The sequence below is a fragment of the Platichthys flesus genome, chromosome 17 (genome assembly GCF_949316205.1).
Source record: "Platichthys flesus chromosome 17, fPlaFle2.1, whole genome shotgun sequence".
Taxonomy (NCBI): domain Eukaryota; kingdom Metazoa; phylum Chordata; class Actinopteri; order Pleuronectiformes; family Pleuronectidae; genus Platichthys; species Platichthys flesus.
This window is the reverse complement of record NC_084961.1, coordinates 6,039,563-6,066,479: the sequence shown is the minus strand read 5'-3', so window position 1 is coordinate 6,066,479 and position 26,917 is coordinate 6,039,563. Positions and strand designations below refer to the sequence as shown.

Sequence of the window (26,917 nt, the reverse complement as noted above, 5' to 3'; positions counted from 1 at the left end):
TGGATGGCACTATTCTGGGTATATGCCAACTGCCTCCCTCGAGGCGCCCTGGGGCCTGAGTTCTAGGAAGGTCCGGGCCACTGTGGACAGATCGCCGCTCTTCGGGGGTGAGGCAGAGCGTGTGACTTTCATTTCAACTTATTTCAGGGGGGGTAATGAGCCGGTGTGAACCTCTTCGGCATCCTTGACAGCGTGAGAGATCTCTCTCTAATCTGGTCGTGTTGACTACCCTGTGGGATCAGGTGCATCCCGCCCACGGCTTCTCCCAAATAAAAAAACCCAGCATCATCACTATTCCGCTCTCCTCTCACCCATATCCTCTGGAGGAAGGTGCTCAGCTGGCCTCCGCGAGATTGTCAGCGCTCTCCCTGTCTAAAACCCCATTGTGCGAGTGGAACGTGTTGTTTACCAAGCGACATGATTCTGAATTCCCTTTCAGTTGCGGCCTTGTACCTTGTCGTAATGGTATAATTGTGCCCCCGAGCCCACGTGGTAATCTAGTGGTGTAGGTTATTCACGCCGAGCCCTCGACGCCTCTCCTAGGGCTGCTCCAGTGTTGTTGTGTCGGGGAAAGGCAGGGGATGGTAAACAGAGCGTCTGGGTGGTCCCTTCAGACTCCCCGGTCACGCTGTAAAGTCTGCTGACAGGAGGGAAGAGCTCATTTCTTTTCAGCAACAACCTGCGTCGCCGCTCCCAGCCGCTCCTTCTGTGGCTTGTTTGTGGCGGCTCTATGGAGCTGCCCCTCATACATATTGAAGGGGCTTTTTTTGGGGAATCCACCAGTGTGCAGCTCTTCTTTTGCCTCCTCCTCCTCTCCCTATTTAAATTTGAGTGTCAGTCCCTCGCTCTCATTCTCCCCGCGTCCGTCTGTACTTTTTCATTCCGCTATTCAATTTCCGGCTTTCTCACTCTCTTCCACCTGCCCACTTCGGTGTTAGCCCCCCCCCCTTCTCCTGTTCTCACACCACTTAGCTCCAAATTTTTCTCTGCATGTTTTTTGTAGCTTTTGTTTTGTAGATGAAAAACGGCCTCTCATCTCTCAAAGCTTTCCCACCTCAACTCAAACTCCTCGTTCTTTCTCCCGCATTCCAAATGTGTATTTCGGTGCGTTTCTGTTTTTCTCACCGTCTCCTCCCTTGAAATTATACCTTTAATGAATTTTTCAAAACCTCTCCTTTCTGAACTCTCGGCTGTTTTTCCTCAGACTGTCAGTCCTGCTCCAAATTTCGCTCCAGTAAATACAGTAATAATCTATTTCTGCCGTTCTGATCATACTTTCCCTCACATGTGTCCTTCTTGTTTATTACTTTGGCCCTTCGTCTTCTCCGGCCTTGCTCACGTGTCCTGCTCCCTGATCTTTGTGTTTGCAAGTTACTCCTCATCTTAACATCTTATTACATCGTGTGCCTCTCTGCACTTCCTCCGTTGTTTCCTGTCTATTTCCATCGTTCTCACTCTCCCTCTTATTCATTTGGCATCCTTCCGTTTCTCCTCTGCACTCCCTCTCGCCTCAAGTATATTTATGTTTACACACGAGTCTCTTTTCACCTTTATTTTGTTTCACACCTCTTCTCCTCCTTCACATCTCCTCCTCGTTATTAAACTTCCTGTGGATTTTTCCGTCTCGAATGCAGATTTTGCATTTCAGGGATGTGTGAGGCGGACTCACTCCCTCCGACCTTTTCCTGCATTTCCCCAGAGAGGAAACACTGCATGTTCCTGCTGTTTGCCAGTCACCTGCAATATACTTTCTCTGACAGCACTAACTACATTGTAACAGTGTGAGGGGGAAATGATGCATGATCACACCTCAGAACATTTCAGTTTGCTCAAGGGAGGGAGCCACGTTCACAGGTCAGTAAATGTGCCATGTTTTTCTAATTACTGGCCCAGAGGTTTCCATGCATATTAAATCTGTGAAAACGATATTTATTATGTGACTGTAGCTACTTACAGCCATGCATGGAAGGCCGGATATTTCCCTGAAGTTATCAGGAGGGGCTGTGGGTGACAAAGATAAAAGTTGCTAACTTACCAAAAAGAAAAACGAATATGAAGATGAATATGAAAACTTGGAAAGAGAACGAGATTAAAGATCTTTTTACGATTTGGACAGATGCCGATATCGATGTGCTGTAAACTAAAACATTACCACTATGCTATGCTATGCTATGCTATGCTATGCTATTATGTTATGTTATTTTGTGCTATGCTATGTTGTGCTATTTTATATTGTGTTTTGTTATGTTGAGTTGTGCTATGCTATGATATGTTTTGTTGTGCTATGTAATGTTGTGTTTTGTCACGTTGTCTTGTGTTGTGCTATGTTCTGTTATATGTTGTTGTGTTATACCTCTTCTTTCCTCTTTTCTCCTGCATCCTGCTACTTTGCATATTGTCCCTCATAAGAACATCTTTTTTTTTAAGCCCCTCACTCTCATCTCGCACGCCTCCTCACTTTTGCTTTCATTCTTGGTTCTTACACTCCTGTTATCTAACATCGTGTTTTACATTTCTCCTCGAGCCTCCTCTTCCTCATCCGCCTCCTTCTCAGCTGCTCTTTGTCTCCCAGTTTGGCTTGTATGGTGGTTAAGCAGGCGAACGTATTTGTGTCTGTGTGTGTGGGTGCGTCTCTGCGTGTGTTTGTGTGTGTGTGTGCTTTCCCAAATGTCTGATCACCGCGGCTGCCTGACTCCCAGCGTGACATGTCACAGAATTCAGACTCCGAACTCCGATCTCTCGGGTGACACACTGATCGGTGAATGTGGCCACGCATAATCAACCACCTCTTTGTTTACCTCTGATAATTAACCACAGCTAATTAGGAACTGGCACTTACCACTTCATCTCTTCCCAGCAACGCTAGAGCTACTCACTAATTAGCTTTGTTTTGCTTTTAAATTGCTCCACCTAATCATTAACTGTGCTTTCTGTCGCCTTGGGAAAGGCAAAGAGGAAAAAAAAAAAAACACGTCAACAGTTGCACCAGCGCATGAAGGCAAAAACAAGACCATGAACAAACTTGTTCTTCACTGGCAGACAACTGAGGGAAGGAGGGTTATGCCGTCTTTACAGAGTCGCTCTATTTCATAAGCGGAGGTAGAGCTGTTCAATGCTAATTACAGGAAACACTTCACTTCCATTGTTTGCGAAGAAAGAGCTCATAGGTTCAGGAACGACTCCTGCAGAGGAGGTGCATTGACTCACAATAGAGGACACAAACTGGGGAGGCCAGCGCAGTGAGTGACGCACTGCACCGAGCACCGGTGGGTTGGGGGATTCTGTTTGGGGATGGGAACATTATGACAGTCTGTCATTAAACCTCTCATTTGTATTCACAGCAAAGGGCCCAAGCACTTCTCCTGTAATGGCCACATCCGAGAGGAAGGAGGAAGAAAGTGGCAAAAGGCTTCAGCCGAAGAGAAGTAGGCAACTTGCTGCCTCTGTGAAAACCTGCTCAGGTGGAGGCGAACTGGAAAGAGCAGATTAGACTTGGTCTGAGAACGTGTTATACACATTTATTGTGTTTTCAAGTTGTGGGCAGGTTGTTCCCGAGACTTGCCTGGGAAACAAAATCCTGTGTTGTGATTTTCTCCTTTCAGGATCACGGAAAGTGCAACTCCATGACATCATCTAATTACTCTGGTTGAGATGGTGGAAGAAAACAAATTATGGACGCTTGAGTTCCCATGCAGACATTAGATGGTTTTCCCTATCATTTTCCTATATCGTATTTTCGTGTCGTGGAACAGACTCTGTGCAAGTTCCGTCAGGGTTTGAGGTGAATAGGGTTGTGTTTATGTGCATGTGTGTGTGTCTATATTTGCGTCTTTGCACTCGTCAAAGCCGAAAGAGATCCATGCATGAATAAAAAAATACACACATCAGGGTGGATTCCCTCCATCTTTCTATTTACTCATGCATTATTTCAGGTTGGTATGAAATTAAAGGTCTGCGCGTTTCCTGATGGAGTTTTGACATAAATGTCTGCCGTGCGGTGGAAAGCTTTTCCACAACAAATTTTCAATTGCGATGCAAATGACAATTATGTCGTCCGTCCCTCTCACCTTCTTATCTTCCCACAGACCCAGAGAAAACAATCGGAAACTGAACGAGAGAAGAAAAAAACTGGATCCACGGGGACGAGCACTCTTCATGAATACAGAGCACATCATTTGGAGTGACCTGCTTGACACGGAATAGCACACAATTACCATGTATATGTGCCTTTCTGTATTTGCACTGTCGGATCTGTAATGGTTTGTCAGTTCGGCGAGAATTCTTAAATGCAGATTGCATAATACGGTCAACACTGAAATGCATGTAAGTCCTCTTGAGTCCGGTTCTCCTGCAGCAGATAACCAAAATAAAGAGTCTGTACATAAAGAGCTCGGTGAAATGGCCGCGTGGGCGTCTCACTCCAGGTGATTATTCAAAGATAAGGACAACGGAGTACCGCAGCGGCAGACCCGGGGTTAACAAGGATTGCAAACAGACATTATTCGTCACTCTATCTGCTCGGAGCACCGGGTGAGTGGGAGTGACGGCGCCGTGACAATTCAATTGTCAGATAACGTGTGTTGATGCGCGATCAGCAGCCTCACCTGACACTTTAATTATCTGGTGAATCTGTCAGACCAACTGTGAAAGCCTTGACCTTCTAAAGTTTCATCCATGTTCATGTGGTTTAATCCAATCGAGATGTGTCCTGTTGAAAAGGTAAATCACGATTGATTGAGTTCACCACTAAATGCATTTCACTGCACTTTTACTTTTCAGATGAAGTCTTGCATTGTGGTTACATCAGGAGAAACTTGCACCCTCTGGAATCCATCAATGTCTCTTCTTCCACATGGACCAACACTATTGTCCCTGCAGCGTTCACCTGATCACGTCCCTGCATCCACATGCCCACAGACATTCAATATGCAAAAAGCTTTTCCTTCTTTCCGCTTGTTTTTTTTTCTCATTTACCGTGATACCTTCGGAGCTGTTGCACTGCTAAGCAGGCATAGCAAATGAAGTGCCATGTCAAGCAGAAGCAGGCCTGAAAACCCCCTCCGGCAGAACGGCTCACCAGGCTGAAGGGGTCCAGATTACTCATGTCAGTGGAAGAGAAAATGAGAATCAGGGTTTGGGTTTCAGAAGCTAATATGCTCCTAGGTGAATGCACAAGTTTTTATGTGTGAATCATCTTTTCACAGTGTAAAACCCTTTGATTAAACACACAGATTTGCATACTGCGACAGGGGCCGCTAAATGCCAGCACTCACACAAAGGACTCATTGAAAACCTGTTGGCTAGAAACACCACCTTCAGTTCAAGAAATCACTGTGCAAACACACAGGATGTTGCCCAACCAGTACTCCAGCGAGGCTGGTGCACTTGAATGACAGATAAGGAGTGTGGAGACAAACTTAACTCACTCATGGGCGGATGATAGAACCTGGAGAAACAGCAGAATGTTGTTTTGCAAATACTGTGAACTTAGTTTTTTTTTTGCGGCTTGTAATGTTCAGGTCTCATTTGTTAAGTATCAGTGAGCTGCTTTATAAACTCCATATGTATTTATTCTGTTTTTTTTTATAATTGCTTCAAGCATATAACAGGGAAGGGTTTTAATGTCTGATTTTCTTGTTTTGTTTCTTTCCCTGTGTTCTGTTTACAGCATTTCATAACTTTGTTTTGAAAAGTGCAAGATAGAAATAGTTTCTAATTGTATTTATACGTTTTTTTGGGATTGCAGTACTAGCAGTTTTACTTCCTGTGGGAGTTTGATTAAAATGTAAGCAAACTAGATAACAAATCGATAATGTGAGGAAATTATGACAATTTATCAACACTTTAATTTAAGCTGCTTCTATAATATATTATACATTATAGCTTATTATTAGGGATCTGCTTAATGTTTACTAAATTGAATGTAATATTTCCAAATTCTGTAAATCACTGTACACACTTGATAAATCTATGTTCGAGGCTCATGAACACATGACGCCGTAATGTTGTGAACAGGAGCTCGCGTCTCTCGGACAGCCCTCTGATTGGTCCTCTCCGGCACATGGGGCGGGGCTAGCGGCTGTGGGCGTTTCACAAAACCAGGCTCCACGCACCTCCGGCTTCATTCACTACGGACTTGACGAGTTGTCGCGACCTCGCTGCAGTTTCCACTTCTCCAAAGGGCTGACTTGCGTTTCTTTTATATTTTTTTGGTGCGTTTAGCGCTGCGTCCTTGCGTAAAGCGCGCGCACTGCTCCAGGAGCGCGGATCAACCTCTTCTCGTTTCAACTTTTAAGTTTGCATTCCTTTTAATACAAACACCACCCCCCCAACCTGAGTTGCGTTTCCTCTGGTGCACGCTTCCTCTCCTCCACCATGGATTTGGTTTGGATTGTGGGCTTCGCAGTGAGCGTGTGCGCCTGGTGCGCGTCAGCGGAGCGGCACAGCGTCTACTGGAACAGCACCAACCCAAAGTAAGCATCTGTTGAATCTGCGTTATCCCGATGTTAATCCCGTGCACTCGAACCCACCTCTGCAGCCACTTCGTAACGCATCGTTGCAAAAACGAACACGTCATATATCATTCAAAGATAATTGGTGGGGATCACTATTCAGATGCGTGTGTGCGGCTGCAGCTTCATGCATATTCAAGGATGTGGTGGTGATGAATTTGTGATGGAGGCAACTGCCTGTTGTTGTGATGATAATTCAGAATAGTTGCATGGGAGTCTCTCTCTCTGTCTCTCTCTCCCTCCCCCACCTCCTCATCCCTGCCTCTCAGGGCTCGAACCTGTTATTATGCTTCTGTCTACCTGCAATACTTTGTCTAACCTGTTCAGATGTTATCAATTTCGCAATATTTCTCTCTCTCGGAGTGTGTGTGTGTGTGTGTGTGTGTGTGTGTGTGTGTGTGTGTGTGTGTGTGTGTGTGTGTGTGTGTGTGTGTGTGTGTGTGTGTGTGTGTGTGTGTGTGTGTGTGTGTGTGTGTGTGTGTGTGTGTGTGTGTGTGTGTGTGTGTGTGTGTGTGTGTGTGTGTGTGTGTGTGTGTGTGTGTGCGTGCTACAGGATGAGTTACCTCAGGGTTTTTGTGATCTTTTGTGAGCTCTGGAGGAGCAGCTCACTCTCTGGAGGAAAAGGGACTTTAATTTGGGTGTAATGTTTTTCTGTGGAGCTCACTTGTTCATTTGAAGGAGGGGGGGGTATGATCTATGATTTCTATTTCCTCCTCTTGACTCACGTACGGCATGTAATCATTTCTCATCATTTGCTACAAGTCTGTGAATTTGTGCTCTTTTGCTGCAGTGTTGCCTTCATTCATGGGATTAATTTCAACAGGGGAGGGCTGACATTTCTTACTGGCAATGTGTGTGGATTTTAAAGGCCTGAATCACTGCACAACATGTTGAAATATCTGTTGCAATATCCTCCACATCTGACCGAGAGGCCTGAACCCTCCTGGGTGAAGAGGTGGGAGGCTGCCGCATCCACTAAATCAAGAGATATGGCATTGGGGGTTATAACGTGGCTGTCGGGGAGAAGTAGAGTGTTCATATGTCAGGTGGTAAGACGAGTGATAATGGCGTTTGACAGAGACAGAGGAGGTAACTTGAGAGCTGCCCAGTAGGTCACGCTGTGGGAGAGAGATGGATTGCTCAGGGAGGAGAAATTGGAGCTGAAATTGTCGGGGTTAGGGGCCATTCGGCATAAGTGGGGGTCAATTAGAATTATGGTTGATGATGGCTGGGGCGCACAGGCTCCGGGTAGGGGAAGGGTTAGGTTTACACACCACAGATGAACTTCTACACGCACCCACTAACAGACGGGCAAGCACAAACAGAGACTCCTGACACACAATCACCAGCCAGGACGGTCAATCACGCACACACACACACACTGACACTGTCCAAATCAATCAGTGTGCGCAAACACATGTCTGGTCTTGGTTTGAAACACCTAGATACTCAAAGTATTCCCTCAGACGCCACCTCTCCTCTCCGGAGCTCCAGTGTGGTTCAAACTACAGCGTTTACTGTTCTCAGAAAGGCCATAATTACAGCGACAAAGCCTTTCACTGCAAATCAGAATGAAGTCAAAGTCCCCAGATGGAAAAGGCGTTTTGCTGTGTCCCTGCTGCGGGACGACAGTAATCATTCCTGTGTATATATACACTTGTAATCCGTCCCTTTGCACTTGCTATTTTTTGTCCGGATGACTGTGCTAAATCTCTTCCTTTGGCTACTCTTAATCCTGTATTCCCAGAAAAAGCACAGAGATTCTGAGATGTTTTTCTCTTTCTAATTTGGTACTTTTCATCTTTCCCGGCAAGCTGCTTCACCCCCCCCCCCCCCCCCCCGACCTGTTACTCGACAGACGTCCCTCCAGAGATCTCTCTCTCCCTCCCTTTAGTTTCTTCAGTCTCCTCCATCCCGCTGGTCAGGAAGCTGCCGTTAATCAAATCGATCACAGATTGATCACTTGTGGTGCAGGCTCATTTCCTCTTCCCTCATTGTGCCTTGCTCACTACTCACTTCAGTGTGTGTGTGTGTGTGTCTGTGTGTGTGTGTGTGTGCTTGCTCGCCTTGGGGCCTGCTGACTCCCAAGGTCGTATCTGCCTGCACTTTAACGACTGCTTTGTTTCAGCGCGAGTGAAATATATTCCCAACAGTGTGTGTGTGTGTGTATCAGTGCTTCCTGACCTTTTGCGTGGCTGTTGTGTTTGTAACCTTTAGTGTCTGATTAACTGTGTGCACCGATTGATTCCCAGAATAAGAGGCTCACCGGCGTTGTCCAGTCAGCTGGGGTCCCGGCGTGCCAGTATGCGTACGTGTCTTGTTGTGAAGGGAGTGACTGTGTCGGAGCTCGCTCACATGTGCAACAATGCATTCAAGTGACTCACACGCTCTGATACAGATTAACCCACATCCACACAGACACACACCCACACACACACACACACACACATGGGCCACACAGTTGTGATTGATGTTAACATCGTCCCAGGAGCCCAATGGACTCTACAACTCTAACGTGAGGAAATAATCTGCTCTTTCACTCCTCTCCCTCTTCTGCTCGCTGACAGAGCATGAGTCGACCACCACCGCCCCCTCCTCTTCCTGCTCCTCCACCTCCTCCTCCTCTTTGTACCTGTCTCTCCCTCTCTCCAGCACTCCCTCCCCCTCCACTTGGCCAGGTTCCCTTTTCTCAACTTGGTTCCGTGGTCTGCAGCTCGGTGAATCTGTTAACTGTTTCATGGCTCATGCTCACACACACACACGCACATCTGATAGAACGTCTGATTATTTTCACTTCTTTATCTCTTCGTCTTCCTAACCAGGAATGTTATCATAACACATTTTTTTAAAACTAATCCAGTCTAATTCCCAAGTCTTAACTTTACTGTTTTTTCAAGGAGCTCTTTGATTCTGATAAAAATCCAGCATTGACTTGCAGATTTCTGGATGAATTTGATTACCTTTTCCAAAGAGGTTACATTTTCCTCCTTGTGTTCTATTGTGAGCAATATTACTGAAGAACATCTGGACTAATTAGCGCAAATCTTGCTGAAAGAATTCCGTATGCGTCAGGGAGGAACCAACTAAAGTTCAGGGCGGATCCAGGAATTTCTTTTAATCCCTTTTTCTAACATTGCTAGATAAGGCATCTTTTTGACAGTTTTACTGATTTCCCAATGGAATAATGATTCATGTGTCTTGATGAAAACATGTCAGACATATTTATGAGACTGATGCATGTGTGCAATTTGCTGCAGCTTGATTGAATTCAAGGGGACGATTTGTGATGTTCTGGCTCAAAGTTATTTGAAGCTACATTTCACCCAGATGGAGAAATTTCTCGGTCTTTATCCAACCAGTATGGGTGTTTTTAGGATACTTCCTATACAAATTGGGGAAGGGTCTTTACAGCGAGCCACAGAAAGAGAATGGTAACTGGTGTGACTGATTGGGGGTCGGAGTTCACTATGTGATGAAGTGGCACAGCCTCTATCAGTCTGTCAGTCATTCTGTCACGCCGGCGGTGCCTGAATACTGGCTGCCACTCAGGCCGGCCTCTCTTCACACGGCTGTGGCTCTGCCTCTGGGAAACTGTCTTTCCCCCTTCCCTCCTTCACCAGCTTTTATCTCAACTTTACAAGCTGTCCCTTTTCAGTCTATTATTTCCTCACCTCCAACTCTGGCTCTTGGGAATGGAGGGAAGCAGGCTAAGAGGTGTGGAATTTTTTTATCGTCCTTGGCACCCATGGCAATCCGTCACAAGGCACTCTGCCCTTTCCTTCACGCTTTCTCTCCCTCTCACTCGCCTAAAGCTTTCTTCTCCTACATCCCCATGAAAAGACACTCCAGTCTTCTCAGCAAACCTTTTCCCCTCTTCCTGGTTCCTTTCACTTGTCCGCCTGTCGGCCAGCGTATTCTTCTCCGCCCTGGAGTGCTGTCGCTGAAGCGGTGAAAAGAGTTTGAGCCGGTGTGAAAAAAAACACACAGGATAGAAATTAAATGAAGGAAAAACAAACGTGTAGGAGTGGGTTCAAATGTCTGTTTGCATTCCACGTCTTTGAGCGTGTGGATGCCGGAGAGATGAGAGATAAGACCGGGTCGTCTCACTGTGATCTCCGAGTAATCTGAACCGAAGCTACTTTCCTGGGAAAAGCATCCAGGTTCCCCACTTCACCTATTAATCCAGCCTTCGCTCTAAACCCACCGCAGCCCCTTCCCCCCTCCTCCGCCTGGTTGTCCTTCTCTTCAGTCAACTCTTTAAATCCGTTTCCATCTTTCTCTCACATCATCTGTGCCCCCTCGCCTCCCACCATCCTTAATCTGTTTCGTAATCTGTCTGGTGAATTCAATCTGGGGGGGGAATACCAGATTTCCAAATGGATAGTAATCGCCTCTTAGGCTCAATGATCACCGCAGTTGTGTTTATGATCTTTCTTGTGTCTGCAAGGAGACTTTACCTCAGTGACAGTATTGACCAAAGGGATATCTTCACCTGGTTCAATATCGCCTGCAAGGTGTTGTAGCGCCGCAGTGCTTATCGACCGCACTAGACAGTGAATCCAGGCCAAAGGTCTTAACTTCCCGAAGGCGTGCTGGTGGTGTTAGCAGAGTCTGCACGCTGTCTGCTGTGCGTTTCCCTGTGAAGCTCGGCTCTTCCTGGCTACGGCTTTTCCCGGGAAAACAGCGTATCCTGTCTGCACAATAAACAATACAGTTCTCACACACCAACACACGCGAGACCGTAACTGGTCTGGACTCCCGCAGGGGTCGATTGAATTTCCCAGACTCGTTTTTTAGAGGTAAAGAACTTGAAGTGAGTAGATTAGGAGTCATCATTAGTGAGAAGTGGGTTTTCTTATGAGGGGTGTGCTGAACCGTCGAGCCCGGAGGAGGATTTGGAATCACACATGCCAGTCCGTCAAATCTCTCCCTGTCTCTATTTCAGATTCCCCTCCGATCAGTGTCAAACCCCCGCCAGCGTTTCTCTGACCCCTGCCCATCCTCGTGCCTCTTCCTTATCTCCGCTGCAGACTTCCCCTGCTCCTTCCCTTTCTCCCCCTCCTCTCTGCCCTGCTTCAATCACACGTAAAAGCAGAAAGGAAGAGCACACAGATTTAAGATCACACTACAATTATGAGGAGAGCCTGCACATCGTTCTCACTGTGTGTGTGTGTGTGTGTGTGTGTGTGTGTGTGTGTGTGTGTGTGTGTGTGTGTGTGTGTGTGTGTGTGTGTGTGTGTGTGTGTGTGTGTGTGTGTGTGTGTGTGTGTGTGTGTGTGTGTGTGTGTGTGTGTGTGTGTGTGTGTGTGTGTGTGTGTGTGACTTGTTTGTCGAGTCCTGGTGACATTCAATGTCATGTGTTTAGATGAGGAAGAATCAGCCAGCGCAGTCAGATAATATCTCTGAATATGAAGCATTGTGTTTGTTGTGTTGTTTGAATAAGGGTCATTGTGTAACATTTGTTTTGGCTCTCGCCTTTTTTTGGGATCTGTTTGCTGAAAGTGTGCACAGCAAATACTGCTTCCCCCTAGAGGTCGGTTTTATTTAAACCATTTTGAGGACCAGATATCTGTGAGCGAGAGCTGCTGCTGCTACTTCTTCCTACATTTGGAAATCAATTTAATTTAACCGAGGCCTGCGCCGGCATAGAGTAACTTCCCCACGGGATTCATTAGACGACAAACTCTGACTATGTTTGTAAGGGGGGGAGAAGAACACGGAGCACATCAGCAAAATCCAGAGAAATCGATTTTTGTGCACAGAAATTTGCCTTGTGAGGAATGTGATGTCATTGGTGACCTTTCTGCTCCGGCCCTTATAAGATACAAATGGCTCAGGGGGACGGTGTGGGACAGTTGGAAAGAGCATATGTATTCATCTAAGCCTCCTTAGTGCAGGGGACTCAGCCAATTATTTCTCTGCTGGACTAAGAGCTTTGTCATTTTGGCAAAAAAAAAGGAGCCCGGCGAGTTCAGTCAGGATTGCTAGCGGAATGACCAATGATCCAGAGAGACAAAGGTTGAATGGCGGGGCGGGGGGAAAGCTGATTGAGACGGATGACGAAAAGTCACACGGTGCGATGAATGAAAGGCTGGAATATTGTGTAAAAGGGGAGGAGCCAAAAGAGTTGGACCATATTTGTTTCTATGGTGACTCCCGGCATACCCACGGCGCTTTGTGCTCCGATCTGCAAACAGTGGGTCAGAAAGTTGCATATTTGGAATACCACCCGGGAGAGGTTCCGATTGGTTCAGCAAGTTTAGTCTGAGGGGGGAGGGAGGGACAGAGTTGACATGAGGATCTGGTTTGCTTATTGAGCGATGAAAGACGGACAGGGAGTGGGAGGGGGGTGGGCGACATTGATGGATGAATTCACGGACGGATGAAACAAAGCGAGTTGGAGCAGTAACGTTAAACAGCGCCGGTTAACTCGGCTGGCGATGAGCTCTGATGTGCCACCGCCCTCGTGGAGTCACGTAGCTTTCAGAGACACATGTAGAGAGAAACAGCTCCTTTACGTCCAGCGTCGTTAATTATTCTGTCAACACATCTCACTTTCCCCATCTGCCACAATGGACACACTTACACACACACACCAGCACACAAACACACACATACAAAGTCATAGTCAGTGTGTCTCTTTCAACTCCGAACTCCCAGTGTAAAGGAGTAATACCCCAGAACAAAAGAGAAAAAACAGCACCACCCTGCCTGTCTCACCCCTCAATCTGAACCCAGGGCCCGGCCCCTGCTCTGGGCCTCGCTGGCCCCTCTAAGCCCCTGTATTAAGCAGGGTCTGGTGCTGATGAATGGACCCAAGCTCAGCTTCTGGTCAACCCAATAATCCGGGCTTGAACCAGCCGATTAGGTGGTCCCCACATTCCCGTTCACTCGTCTGTGACGTCGGCCATTCACCTTGTGGGTCACATTAGTAGCATGTGTGAAACAGGAGGAACATGATCATGTGCTCATGGTGGTGACTGTGAGGCCTCCAGGTGAGGTAGACTGTTTTTAGATGCAGTGGTCAGACATGTGCACTTTGTCCTGCGACAGCCTTTATGGACTTTTAAATCGATTTTTATCGATCTTCAGAAAGAATCATTCCCGTGTATATAATTAAAAATGTACAAGGCCGCTCCTTGCTCACTGCCGTCGCACAAATATTCTCCGGTGCTGACTTGGCGGTAGTCAGACCTTTTGATCCACATCGCGGCCCCTTTCGCTTCTGAGGTCCAGCATTCCACAGGGCGATAGAGTGCAGAGATGAGAGGATGATGGATGGATGAAAGGAGGGGGCAGAGGTGGAGAAGAAAGCAAATCGCTGGCCGGAGAGATTAAAGAAGGGAGATTAGACTATTGCTCCTGAAGAGGCTTCAATAAATCAGAGGAATTCCTTCTCAGGAGAGGAGGAAGACGGACCGGGAACAGTCTGTAGGCGAGTTTTCACTAGATTGTGTACTCTCACACACACACACACGTTTCATTATTGACATTCATTATCTACCTTATCACAACCGAAGCACACTCCCAGATTCCTAAGCGCTCTACAGACACAACACAAACACATACACGCACAAGCCAACATTAACAATTGAAATATCTCAGAGACACAGACACGCAATCCTCTCCGCATACCTGCCATAGTTCCACAAATCATCCTCGACAAGAGAATACGACAACTTCTCAACGCTGTTACCTCAAGCTGCGTCACTGTCACTGAAATAGAGCATTCTGGGATAAACGACGGGCGTAAATCAACACAGCCTGTTGACTCAGAGAGAGAAACAGTTTGCAGTGTGGGGAAATGACAAAGGACGCACACTGAGGGAGACAGAGAGGATTCTGTCCGCTGAAGTGGTGGTGGCATGATTTGACTTTGTTAGCTAAAACCTTCTCACACCGAGGGGCCGGAGCGTCTCTTTGAACCGCGTCGCTGCAATCTGCTAATTAAGCCGATGATGTGGAGCGTTTCAATGGCGAGGCGTTAGAGGGGAACAAAAGGCAGCTGGGGTAATTAAAACTATTTGCCATTAATAAAAAAAGGTGCTAGCCGGCCTCCTCGGGTGCGTATTCAGCCGCCGTTCCTCTCCACTAAGTGAGGTATTCCATCAGCGGTGTGAATGGAGGCGCTGTATGAAACGGTGGCATTGATGAAGCAACTGTAGCACTCCAACAGAAACACTCACTGAGAGAAACTTCAAAAGCCATTCCCAACTCAAGGCCTTTGACCCCCCCTCCCTGCCCTCCCCAAAAAAACCACCCACCCCTCCCACACCTATTCATGCCCTCTGCACCCCTCCCAAACTCCCGGCCTAAAGGGGCTGGGAAGTGGGTAGCAGGAGAACATAATTACCCCCCTCCAGGGCAACTTTAATACCCTTTTTTGTGTTTTAATTGGGCCCCCCTTCGACCCCCTTTTGATGAACACATTGGGACCATACCACGACCAGTTTGTAATCAGGGCTCAGGTCGAAGGAGGGGACCCGGGTGTCGGGGGTTGGCAGGGGGATGATAACACTGTTGTTTGCAAAAGGCAAACAACAGTGTTTGTTCAATAGTGTTGTCGATTCGACTAGAATCGAAAGTGGCAGGGGGGGGAAAAACACTTCAGCACCATTCTGGTAAACAGAGCGTGGCAGGCAAACGGCAGATAAGGCACTAAGCCGTCTAGACCTTTGCGAAATTATAATTATTGCTCTCGAACCCCATAAAGTTGGCTGGAGCTCCGCTGCTATCAGCACAGTTTAGATGGAAGTTTCATCGGTGCAATAAAAAGGGCGCTTGTTTTCCGACAGGGCCGCCGCATTGCTGTTGTTACGGTGTTCCCGGCTAATCTGGTCATCAGTATTGAGGCAATGCAGTCAGGCGGACAGGGGTAAAGGGAAGGGTAGGGGGGGAGCAGGAGTCAGGGCCTGGTGGTTTGGAGCCACTGCGTCTGTCCTTTCACCGGGGGGGTACCAGGGAGACCCCTGGCAACAAATAACAACAGCGGCTAACGAGAGACGGGGGCCTGCGCCTGTTCACTTTGATCGTTAGTCACACACATGGACCTTGTCAAACAAACTCAAACTCCCCCAAATGCTTCCTTGTTGGATTTTATGAGGAAAAACCCGCTTCCTCTCAGAGAAGAGAAAGAAATGTGAGTTTAGCACAAAACACTAGTGAAATCTGTAGCCCTGATTAAAGAGCAGCCAGTAACTCAACTCGCACTGCTCTGGCCGCCTCTCCCTTTTTTTCTTGTTGAACTGCTCAAAGCTTTGCTGCACCGTGGATGTATTGATTGCAAAAGCAACAAAACCTTATATTATACACACATTCTCCCGGTGTGTTGTGAAAATACCAAAGTCTGTCAAACGTCATCCATTCTCAGGGAACCCCTGGTGATCCAAAACAGTAGGAGATAGTAAAGTGATAGTCCTCGCATGGGAGCCCAGTACCAGTGGAGGAGGAGGTGTGTGTGTCTTTGGGTTGTTGATAGATGGGAATTACTGGGAATTTTGTATGTGTGTTGCTAGAGGCCGGCTAGAGCTCCAAGCCTGTGATAGATGGCTTCAGCTGAGAGGAGAGCATTAGCTGTGAGCCGCCCTCGGAGCGGTCACTCAGTCCGGTGGAAGGGGACATAGCTTGAAATACCTTTAAGTGACGATTCCCTGGAGATAAACTCATAATATCACTGAAAGAAAAATCCAAAGGGGGAAAAGGAATTATGGGCCGTTGAGATACAGACAATTTAACCTGCCTCCAGTGCGGGTTAACTCGGCCGCATCAACGGTTTTACTTGAGTGACTCTTAGCACTCGGGTCTGGAGACGAGAGGGAGGAAGTGTAGTTTACTTAAAGACTATCGTAAAGAGGGTGGAGGAGCAAAGGGAGGGAGGGAGGGAAGGAGGGGAGGCAGACAGTCTGACTGTCTCTCTGTATTTGTAATGAGAGGGAGTTTGGGAGTAGGCGGTTGCACACTCGTGTTGTGTTTGTCCGCGTGTCACTCTGACCCTAATGAATGGGTTAGAACGTATATATGACCTTTTTATTTTTAACCCTATGTCGAGTAAACTCAGGTGTGTTAGTGCTTCTCTGGAGACGCAGTTGTCATTAAGGAATCTGCCTCCCTCTCTTCGGGTGGGTGTGTGTGTGTGTGTGTGTGTGTATGTGTAGCCCTGCAGTTGTCGATACTCATCTCCTGTCTTGCCGGGCTAACTGACTGCTAATGTTTCTCTGTAAACATCAATCAACTCCTGAGGGACATGGGATCAATGTGCACTCACCGCTAACTCGTAGCAGCAGCAGCAGCAGCCGCAGCTACATTGGTCTCACGTTCATCCATATTTATGCACATGTTCTCTTCAGCTCACTCTTCGCCTTATTGCATTTTCCCTCTTTATTCCTCTCCGACACACATGTACCACACAAACAACCTCTCTCTATATATATCTTGTTCTCTATCTCACATTCCCAGACCTCTAAGTCTCTCCTCTGATTTCCCTGTTGTACACCGGCGTGCAGCCGATCAATATATAATCACAGGTTTTGAGGCTTATATTTATTACCGCTCCAATGCTATAACCATGGTTATCAGTCTCCTGCCACCTGCTAACCCCGCTCTGCCTCCTCCCTCCAGGTTCCTGTGGGACGACTACGCTGTGGAGGTGAAGCTCAATGACTACCTGGACATCGTCTGCCCCCATTACCCCGAGGGCGAGGTGCCGTCGCTGGACGCCGAGCGGTACGTGCTCTACATGGTGGAGCTCGAGGACTACGAATCCTGCAAACCCCAATCGTACGACCAGATGCGCTGGGAGTGCGGCCACCCGTTTGCCCCTCACGCCCCGGAGAAGTTCTCTGAAAAGTTCCAGCGTTTTACTCCGTTTACTCTGGGAAAAGAGTTCCGCCAAGGAGAAAGCTACTATTATATCTGTAAGTATAGCTTTCACTCAGATCTGCACTGCCTTCACGGTTTTCCAATGTTTGCACGAGAGTCTGCAGCCCAAGTTTCAGCTCTGAGATAAATGCTAATGTTTCCAAAGTTTCCCATATTCAACATTTTAGTTTAGAGCGATAGCATTTCCTCATTCGGACTAAGCACAAAATAGATTTAGAGCTGAAGGCAATGTCTTTAGTTTTGGAGGTTGGTCATAAACCAAAGTGTTGAACAGTTAAAAGGTTTGACCTTATGATGACTTGATGAAAAGACCAAAACATTACAATTCAGCCAAATACAAAATTTAAGGTCAATCCATCCAAGGCATAGGAAAAAAAGAGGGCAACAATTTATAATTTGGGAATTTGTCCCAGGAGTGAATGCCGATTGTATCCATTCCCAAAATCCAGATGTTAGTGGGTAGTTTGACAGTGGAAAAGGGGCTTGAGGCCGACCGATCGGCGACCTGTAGTAATTACCAACCCTTACATCCATGCTTCTGAAAATCTCCACTCTGAACAAGTCTGAAGCACGGCGGAGTTGGATGGTTTTGAAATTCAAGATTTCCTCGGTCATCTCTTTGAAGCTTTTCACGGACATAAACCATTTGCCAACTCTATGCAACACTCATCTTGCTAGAATGTGACCACAGAGAGTGAGCAATGTTGTCACCCTGACCGTGGCTGTAATTAGCTAAACGGCAGGACAAGACACACTCCGCCTGGTCACAGATGGCATCCTGAAGCTTTGTGCCCGTGTCTGCTGCCAAGTGTGTGTGTGTTTGTGTGTCTGTGTGTGAATGAAGGTGGATTAAGGGGCCAGGGTAGGATAAGTGCATAAGTTAGGATGTTAACACTTGTGTTGTTTGTTTCCCGTCCCTGCAGCCAAGCCTTTGCATCACCACGGACAAGAGTGCCTCAGGCTCCGTGTGGACGTCATAGCCGCTGATGGTGAGTGTAACCAACCCCCTGGCCGTGAGGCGAACTGCACAGTCACCTCTAAGAGTCGTGTCCGGCTTTGGCAAGCATGATAACTGATTGCATTCTTCTTGTCTTCCAGGCTCCCAGGAGGCCAGAGTTGCTAAAGGAGGCCCAGGTGGGGCCGGGGCTGGAGCCGGGGGTGGGGTTCATAACCCCTCCAACAGATTGCCTTCAGGTATGTTGACCAGCCGTGCCTCCTTTCTAATTACACCTGACCTCAGAACAATGCAGGTACATTCAGGATTAACGTTGGGGTGTAAAATATGTGGTAGTAATGTGTCTTCTCTATCTCCCATCTTGCAGCAGATGACCCGGTGGTAATCCTGCCAGATGTCCTGGAGAGCAAACGGACGAACTCTGCAGCGGCAGCTTCATCCCTCTCAATCTTCTCACTGCTCATCCCATTTTCATTACTGCTGTTGTTGCACTGAGGGGACATGAGACGACTGCTGTGGGCGGACCTTTTTTTTCCATTCAGGGACTACAATGAAGAAAGTCCGTGGGGATGAAACCACTGACTCAAAAAGACAGTTTTTCATGCCCAGTGCTGGCCACAGGGGTAGTTTCTTTTTGTGCTGGCAAAGCACGGACATCGCAGATTTGCGTAACATGTGCCGAGAAACTCTAAAGAATTTGAGACAGAGTACATGTGCTTTGTCGTATTTTTCACGAGGTGACAGTATGTTTTTTCTTGGAAAAACCAAGCTCTCGTTGATTTGTACTTTTGATCACATGCACCTCCTTGGATGATAATCTCAGAAGAAAATATGAAGAAGTGGAGGAGAGGCCGGCAAACAATCAAGCACAAAGACAACAACCCGTTAGATCAAACTTCAGATGGACATTTAAAGGAAAAGTAATCTCTTACCTTTTTGAGCCAAAGATCATTCATCTTGTAACTTGTACACTATTCCACCCACTAGTATTGTGTACTCTTTGTTGTATTGTTCTCGTAGCGGTATGGAGTTGCATTGACGTCCCGGGGGATTACTTTCTCTAAATGTAGCATTGACACACGGGGGCTGCTCTCATCACAACCATCCTTTTTTTTCTGTACACTCGACCATGTGCTTCTATACTGTAGCACTAATTCTGCACAGTACTGATACACACCACACACTGACGCTCTGTAACACATGGAAACACACAACATTGAGCTGTGTTACCTGTACATTCTGTGAAGATAATTTATAGCATTTGCAGCTGGGACGTTTTACTGTAAATACCGTGAGCTTATGAAAGGAAATGTTTACCGGCGAGGGGGTGAGGGGGAGGGGGAGGCGTCTTCTCTCTCTTTCTCCTGGTGGAGTTTGTACTTGTGTGAAAGTGAAAAAAACGTGCGTGTTGAGGTGAGAGGAAGAGATTGTGTGCGAGCTGAGGAGCGATCGATCGTGAGCGTGACGAGACAAAATGTTTTTCTGCCAAAAGCAAACACTGAGATGTTGTTGTGTGTATCACAGAGAGGCCGGACTTTTCTGTGTGTGCTGGATCCTGCTCCTGTATCTGTTCAACCGTCTGACACAGAGCTGGTTTCATTTTTGTTTTACCTGTCTATCACGGTGCTGCCCTTCATGTTACCAACAACAGGCAAAAAATAGGCAAACTCAACAAAAAAACACACAAACACAGGGTGAAGCAATCAGCTATTTAGTCTTTTGTAATAACATCACAATTTTTTTGTATGATTTCAAAAATGTTCGAGTCACCAGTTTGCAGGAGACAAGACAAGGCCTCAAAGCGAGACGCCGAGCACATCTTCACCCGACAGGCTGGCTTGATCAACGAAGCACAACAGTGTATGACTACCATTGAAGTCAAGTCTTTTTTTATCCGAATCCTTGTTACCTGATTTTGTACATCTGTAAGTAAAAAGACGTGTATGATATGTACATATATAAATATATATATAGAAGAGTATATGAAAGACCTGTTTGATAAATATTCTAAATGTGAACATTTCATGTGAAATAAAAAAATATATTTTTGGAAAACCAGATCAGCTTTCTTGTGATTACTTTACTGAGACATGAGGTGGGATGACTGGAGCATGAGTCGAAGCTTCCTGTGTGACCAAGAGCAAATTTTGTATTATTCCTTGTTTTGTTGTATTCTTGCAAGCGGTGAAAGTTTTCAAGGTGGTTTCCTGCATTCTGTGGCCTGTCCTGAAGAAATTTGTCTGAAGGCCTATTGATCTGTTGTGTCAGAGGGTTTGAATCAGAGTCAGACTGCCTCTCCAGCATCAACAAAATAAAGTTTAAATGCAGCTTTCAACCGACAGCAACAGTTAGAAAGTGTATTATGGCAATTTCTTCTCACACAGTGTTTACACCGTCATATTTCGATGTCATGATGCTGTAGAGATGTTAGTTACTATGATGCAAGGCCCATGCAAAAGTTTAATTTTGCATAATAATGTACCTTCAATGCTGTAACTGTAATAATCGTATTATGGTTTCTAATCTCAAAACAAAAGAAAGCGCCCACCTAGGAAAGGCGGATGTCCAAGTTGCCTCTAGCTTTCGGACTTGTAATTGAGTTGTTTAGCCTGTACGTCTCTTAAATATGAATAACATTGTGCAGGCATTCATGATTCATCCCGAAGAGTGTGAATAAAGATGGACGACTTCTCACAGTCCAGAAATGAAGCCAAAGTACCCAGGTTAGTGACGCTAGCATATTGCGCCATTGGAGCAAGGCGGGGTAGCGAACGAGGGATAGAGTCATCAAATCGATGAACGCACTCAACCATCTTTTTATATAATTATATAATTAATGAAAACCAAAAATACCAAAAATAAATTAACACTTGTACATACATCAGGGTAATGAGAAAAAACATCTTTTAGAAACATTAGTTTGACATGTGACTTTGTCCATGTTCCATCCACTAACATGGAGGAGGCAGGCTTTCTCCTCCAGCCAGCCACCAGGGGGCAATCAGGAGGATTTGACTTAACTTTTGGGGAACAGCCTTTTTGTCCCTTATTATAAACAGTGTGTGACTCATCCTTTATCTTTTCATCTGCTGTCATGATGAGGTCATAATTTTAACTTGTGTGAAACCTTATCTGATCAACTCCAGCAGTGTTTAGCGATTAGCATATGTAAGCATGATATAACATGACAATAGTAACCATGCTGGTTTTAGCATTTAGCTCAAAGCAACAACTGTAGATTCTTGGTCTTCACTACACATGTTTTGGGATAAATGTGTAATTATCGACCCTAAATACAATCTAATAATCCAGCTTCCTAACACAATCATCTTCCTGCAAATGAAAGATCAATTGTTCCCTCTGGAAACAGGCTATAAGGGGATTTTGGTGCTGTAAGGATTTTTGGAAAATACCCAAACCGTTTCTCCTTCCATTCACAACAGGGAGATCTCATCAGAGGAGCCAATAACACAGATAATGGCTCACGCACACTAATGTGACAGAGTTGAACCAAATCATGGCCAAGACGGGGAAAGGCTCCAGCGCAGAGATGAAAGAAAAACAAGCGAAGCTCTCTTTATTACCAAGTCACCATCAGGTTTGCCTTTTGGCATGAAAACCCAGGTGTGACGCTTCTTCTTTTATCTCACGCTTCTGTAAATCTTCTACCGTGACCTACAACACCCATCCTTACACATTCCTGTGCTTCTATCTTAGTGAGGACATTCATTGGCGTAATGCATTTGGCCAGCCCCTTACCTTAACCATCACAACTAAATGCTTAATCTAAATTCCAACCCTAACCCTAAAAGCAAGTCTCCCCCCCTCGAACAAGCCTTAGAAAAAGTGAGGACCGGCCAAAATGTCCTCCCTCTGTAGGTCTATGCTCAAAATGGTCCTCACAAATATCTAAGTACAAGCACACACACACCTCCACGGATACTTTGCTCATGTGCAAGTTGCATGACAAGCCATTGTTCTCATCTCTCCTTCTCCTGTCTCTCCCTTCCCAGGGGAGCTTTACGGCCGTGACAGTAAAAACAGCTGTAGCACCAAAACCTGGTGCCGCAGCCTCACAACTCCCCAGTGTTTTCAAAGAGACGGCCATAAATTAAGACCGGTGGACAGGCCCCCTTAACCGCCCGACCCCAAGAAGAGGCTCCGCTGAGTAGCCGCTCGTCAAGAAGAGACAATTCTTTTTATTTACTTGCTCGTTTGACGGACCAGCTTGAGTAAACGCGAGTGGCGAGTGTGAAACCTTTAACGCGGTAATAAATGTAAAGGGCAGTCAAGAGAAAAACAAGGCGCAAACATGGAAATCAAGAACACCCTGTGAACACAATCTTAGCAAGGGGGGGACAAAAACACATAAAATGTTTGAATCAGATTTTAAAGCCTTATTTCAGAGATTGAAAGTGATCATGAATCAAACTCTTTTCCTGGCTGTTGATCAAATTTCTCAGATCAGTGGATGTAGCCTCAGCTTGTGCCTCTCATGTATAACGCTTTACTTTTGAGTCACAGCAGTTGATCTTCGGAGATTCTGTTTGCACGAACTGCTTTTTTGATACTTGTTGATTTAGATCTTTGCAAGATAATTAAAAAATAAGCTGAGTCTTCTGCCCAGGAGGCTGGAAATGAGGAATGAACCTATTACATTTAGCTTTGGATCCAGATCAGAGAGAAGATCCAGGAATGGTTTTTGACATTTCCTTTGATTAATGAGAGAATAATTAATCTACTGATGTTTATGAATGTGTGACATTTGGTTCAGATCCAAATGAAAATCTGGATCTTCTGATTTTAAATGCTGTTTTCTAAGGGGACTGTTGGGCCTTGAAGGAGGTTTGTGCTCTAGCATGTCTCTCAGTCGATCTACCCCCCCCCCCCCCCCCCCCCCCCACAAAGACCCAACTATCCCCTTGAATTCAATCAAACCTCACCAAATTCACACACTTATTTTCATCTGGATCCAGAAATTGTTCCCTGGGAAAATTGCAAAGGTTGAAATATGCCATTTCTTGCAAGAGTAAAAAATTCCTGGATCCACACCAATAAAATGAATGACTTCTTCCCTGACCCATATTGCATTCTTCCACCAAGTTTCGTGGAATTCCAACCAGTAGTTTCTATATAATCTTCCTTACAAACAAACAAACGGACGAGGGTGAAACCAAAACCTTGTTGGCAGACGTAACAATGTCGACTGTAACTGATGATAAACTTTTTTTACATTTGAGTTGAAATATGTTTCACCCCGATGGTTTGAAGGGTCATTTGGGACTGAGGACAGATTTATCTTTGAAAAAAAACAGCTGAGTATTTATTTTTCATGAAAAACAAACATGTGACATAAAGTCAACACGACTGGAGCTAAATTAAATCAAACATTTACCAACAAGCTCCCAAAAAAAAAGAAGGTGCTTTTATCAATTCCTCAGTCATCAGTGTTAAACCGAACGAGGAGTGAGCTAACAGTGTGTGACACTACAAACTGGGAGGAGGCCACGAGACGCAGGGACGAAAGATCCGTGATTCAGAGCGAGTTTGGCGTGGGCAGCTGGTCCGTCTCCGCATCTCCACACCGGGATCGCGCCATCGCTATCAGCGGGGACGCTTGACGGCCGGTCCCTGTCTGCCTGCGAGCGTATGTTCTCCTCAGAGGAGCCGGGAGTGGAGCTGCCTCACGGGGCCTCTGGGAGGTTACCTAATGCTAGTGTTGCTATTTGTGGCGTTTATAAGCCTCGTCGTCGCCTCGGAATGGGAACCCGGTGTCCTGTAAGTATCAGAGCAGCTGTTTATGAGCTAGGAAAGAACAATAGGCTGACCCCTGAGTGACTCCTCACATCGTTGTTTTATGCAGTGATGATGCACTGCATGCTGGGATTAAAACGTGTTCCAGCCTGTTCCGAAGCTTCTCTATTCCCTCTTCTGCCTTTAAAAGCTGTAAGTGAGGGCCAGTGGGGGCTGGTGGGGAGGAAACACCTCAGCAGCCTCTGGGTTCAATCCCCACACATTTTGGTCGGCTGCCATCGCCGGCGGTCAGGGTGTGGTCTTCTCTTCCTGAAGAAGTCCTGTCATACACTCTTGGCTGCTGCCTGGCTCATCTGACTTGTTCCAGCTCATGCTTTTGGTTTCCTGTTGGTGACACTTGGTCACTCCAACCTTTTCATTCACTCTCACTTCAGCTGTTTTTCCTTTTCATTCCCTCTCTCTGCTTCTGTCTGTTTCCAGCTCACGTCGCTCGTTCAACCTGCCAGCGTGGTTCACCCTCTCTCTATCTGTATCGGATGCATCTGACCTCCATCTCCTTCTGCCCTGGGCCTAGATTACCAGCTCCCCGTCTCTCCTTCTGCCCGGCTCTGGACGGGTTTGAGGTTTCGCTGTGAAACGTGTGGGTGGGAGAAAAGAGAAGTATTTTCTGTGCACAGAAATGATAACCTATCATTTTGCAGTCTTGGTTCTCAGCCTGTCTGGATGGATTTGCTCCCAGCAGTGTCACTTTAGTGTCTCTAGAAATGTTTTTTTATAGTGTCTCAAGGTCTGAGTGGGGCCACACTGCGGGCACAACCCCGATGTCCGCTCAACACCCATTCCATTTCCTCCTTTTTCTCCGGCTCTTTCCCCAATTTAACTGACGCTTCTCACCGTGACACTTTGGGACAAGAAGGTGAAGAACATTCTGATCACGTTTATCGTTTCTCTCAACCTCCCTCTGTGTCAAGAGAAGAGCAATTTGGAGAAGCCGGGAAGTGGCTGTCATCCCCTGAGAACCACTCACAAAAAAGAAAACTGAAGAGTGTTTTGAAATCACCAGGAAGACGTGTTCCATCGCCAAGACATTTCAGATCACACTGACATCTGTGCAGAACATTTCACTTTGGGATACAAGAATCAATAAATACTTTTGGATAAATCTTATTTTAACATGAAGAAACAACTGAAACTCAACTCTGCTTTTGTGTTATGACCTTCACCAACGAGGTTAATTTGCCTGTTATTTAGCAGGATTACGCAGAAGCTAGTTTGTGGTTTGGGTCAGAGAAGAACCCATGAAATCACCCCGGATCAGGGTGTGGTTCCAGACTTATCCTTTTTTTCACTTTCCTTAACATCGTGGGATTCTGCACTTTTTGGACATTTCTGTGCATTTCTCAACGCATTGCTGTGTAACTGGATAATGATTGACTGGATTTAGTGACTCAAAATAAACATTTTTAGGGGGTTGATCTTTATTTAGAGACTGTACGATAATATTTCTTTCGACTATGCCTATGTCACTTCTAGTTTCAGGTCAAATCTAAGGCAAATTGACATTCTACATTCAACGATATAATGAAGTTATATATAAAAGCTCACAATCACCAGTAAAAGGCTGAAATATATTAGGTACAGTGAAATAAAGTACAGTACGGTTGTGTTTTATTGTAGAGTTAAAAAAAAACACTGACTGTAAGCCAAAAATCATATTAAAGCAACATTCAGACCAACTTTGGGCCATAATTAAAATAATACAGCTCCCTAATTCAGTCTGACAGAGCAGAAATGGTGCCAGCAAACACATACACAATCACACACACACACACACACACATACACACACATACACACACACAGACACAAAACGACAGGTCGACGAAAAACATAGAGGAACATGATGTCTTCTGGCAAACCGCTGAGTTGGCAAACAACAGACACTAAAGCATAAACCTACATTCCTGGTGGATTTCAACTAAGTGAATGTCTCATTATTGTGATTTAGTGAATCTGAATGCTGACTTATGTTGTAATTTGGACTCACTATGAGTGTTTTCATTTCATCCCATGCAAAACTTTTGATCTATCTTATTATTGTCCTGGTAGAAATGATCTCACTACGCACGTGAGGCACGGCGAAGCAATTTAGCAGAGAACGAAACGTCCTTTTAGTTTATTCTGAAAGACAATGAGGCATCCAACTGCCAGGAAGTTCTCCCTGATTCATTTCCCAAGAAAGAAGAACCCAGAGACAAAGGGACCTGGACTGTTGAAGTAACTTCAAACCGAAAACAGAGGATAATCAGCTGGCAGTTGAGAGGAGCGAGCACCGAATCAGTGCCCTGTTAGCGATGCACTGCTAAAAGGATGCACCCTAATAACAGCTCTCAAAGTGGACGACAGTGAATCCTCAAGACGTCCATTGAAATGCAAAGCCAGCTCTCTGCAGTGTTCTCACCGGAGGAGCAGAACTCTCACCTCCGAGCCACGAGAGCAGGCAGAGATACAAAGTTACACTCCAGTCGTTATTATGGATTTTATCTCAGTGTTTCAAGTTACTGCAGCGACTCTATCAGGTGATTCCTCTCTCGTGAATCATTGTTACTATTGACAAGGAAATTTGGTTTTATTACACAAGAACTACAGGGTGGATTACTGTGGTGGGTTGATGTGGTATGGATCAGGGAGGAACCCAATGTATTTTGGTGCAGATCCGGGCAAAGGGGTGGATATAGTTTTTTTTTCCTCTTTCTTTTTTTTATCTTTATTCTTCTCTGAGAAATCAAAGAAAATGTTGAGAAACACCTTATGTTAAA

At 45.9% G+C, this 26,917-nt stretch overlaps 1 protein-coding gene across 1 annotated transcript; it reads left to right on the top strand.

The window, feature by feature from the left end:
- Positions 1–6,143: 6,143 nt before the first annotated feature.
- efna1a (ephrin-A1a) lies at positions 6,144–19,987 on the top strand. The gene is made up of 5 exons (XM_062410564.1): positions 6,144–6,473; positions 17,130–17,425; positions 18,314–18,379; positions 18,489–18,584; positions 18,713–19,987. The coding sequence occupies exons 1-5, from the start codon at positions 6,376–6,378 to the stop codon at positions 18,838–18,840; spliced, it is 684 nt and encodes a 227-aa protein (XP_062266548.1). The 5' UTR covers positions 6,144–6,375; the 3' UTR covers positions 18,841–19,987.
- Positions 19,988–26,917: the final 6,930 nt, after the last annotated feature.

What these genes read in the sequence shown, in the direction of transcription:
- efna1a (XM_062410564.1), top strand. Translation starts at nt 6,376, where the DNA reads ATGGATTTGGTTTGGATTGTGGGCTTCGCAGTGAGCGTGTGCGCCTGG. An exon ending in AGAAAGCTACTATTATATCT is followed by an intron (nt 17,426 to 18,313) that starts GTAAGTATAGCT and finishes CCGTCCCTGCAG; the next exon opens with CCAAGCCTTTGCATCACCAC. An exon ending in CTCCAACAGATTGCCTTCAG is followed by an intron (nt 18,585 to 18,712) that starts GTATGTTGACCA and finishes CCCATCTTGCAG; the next exon opens with CAGATGACCCGGTGGTAATC.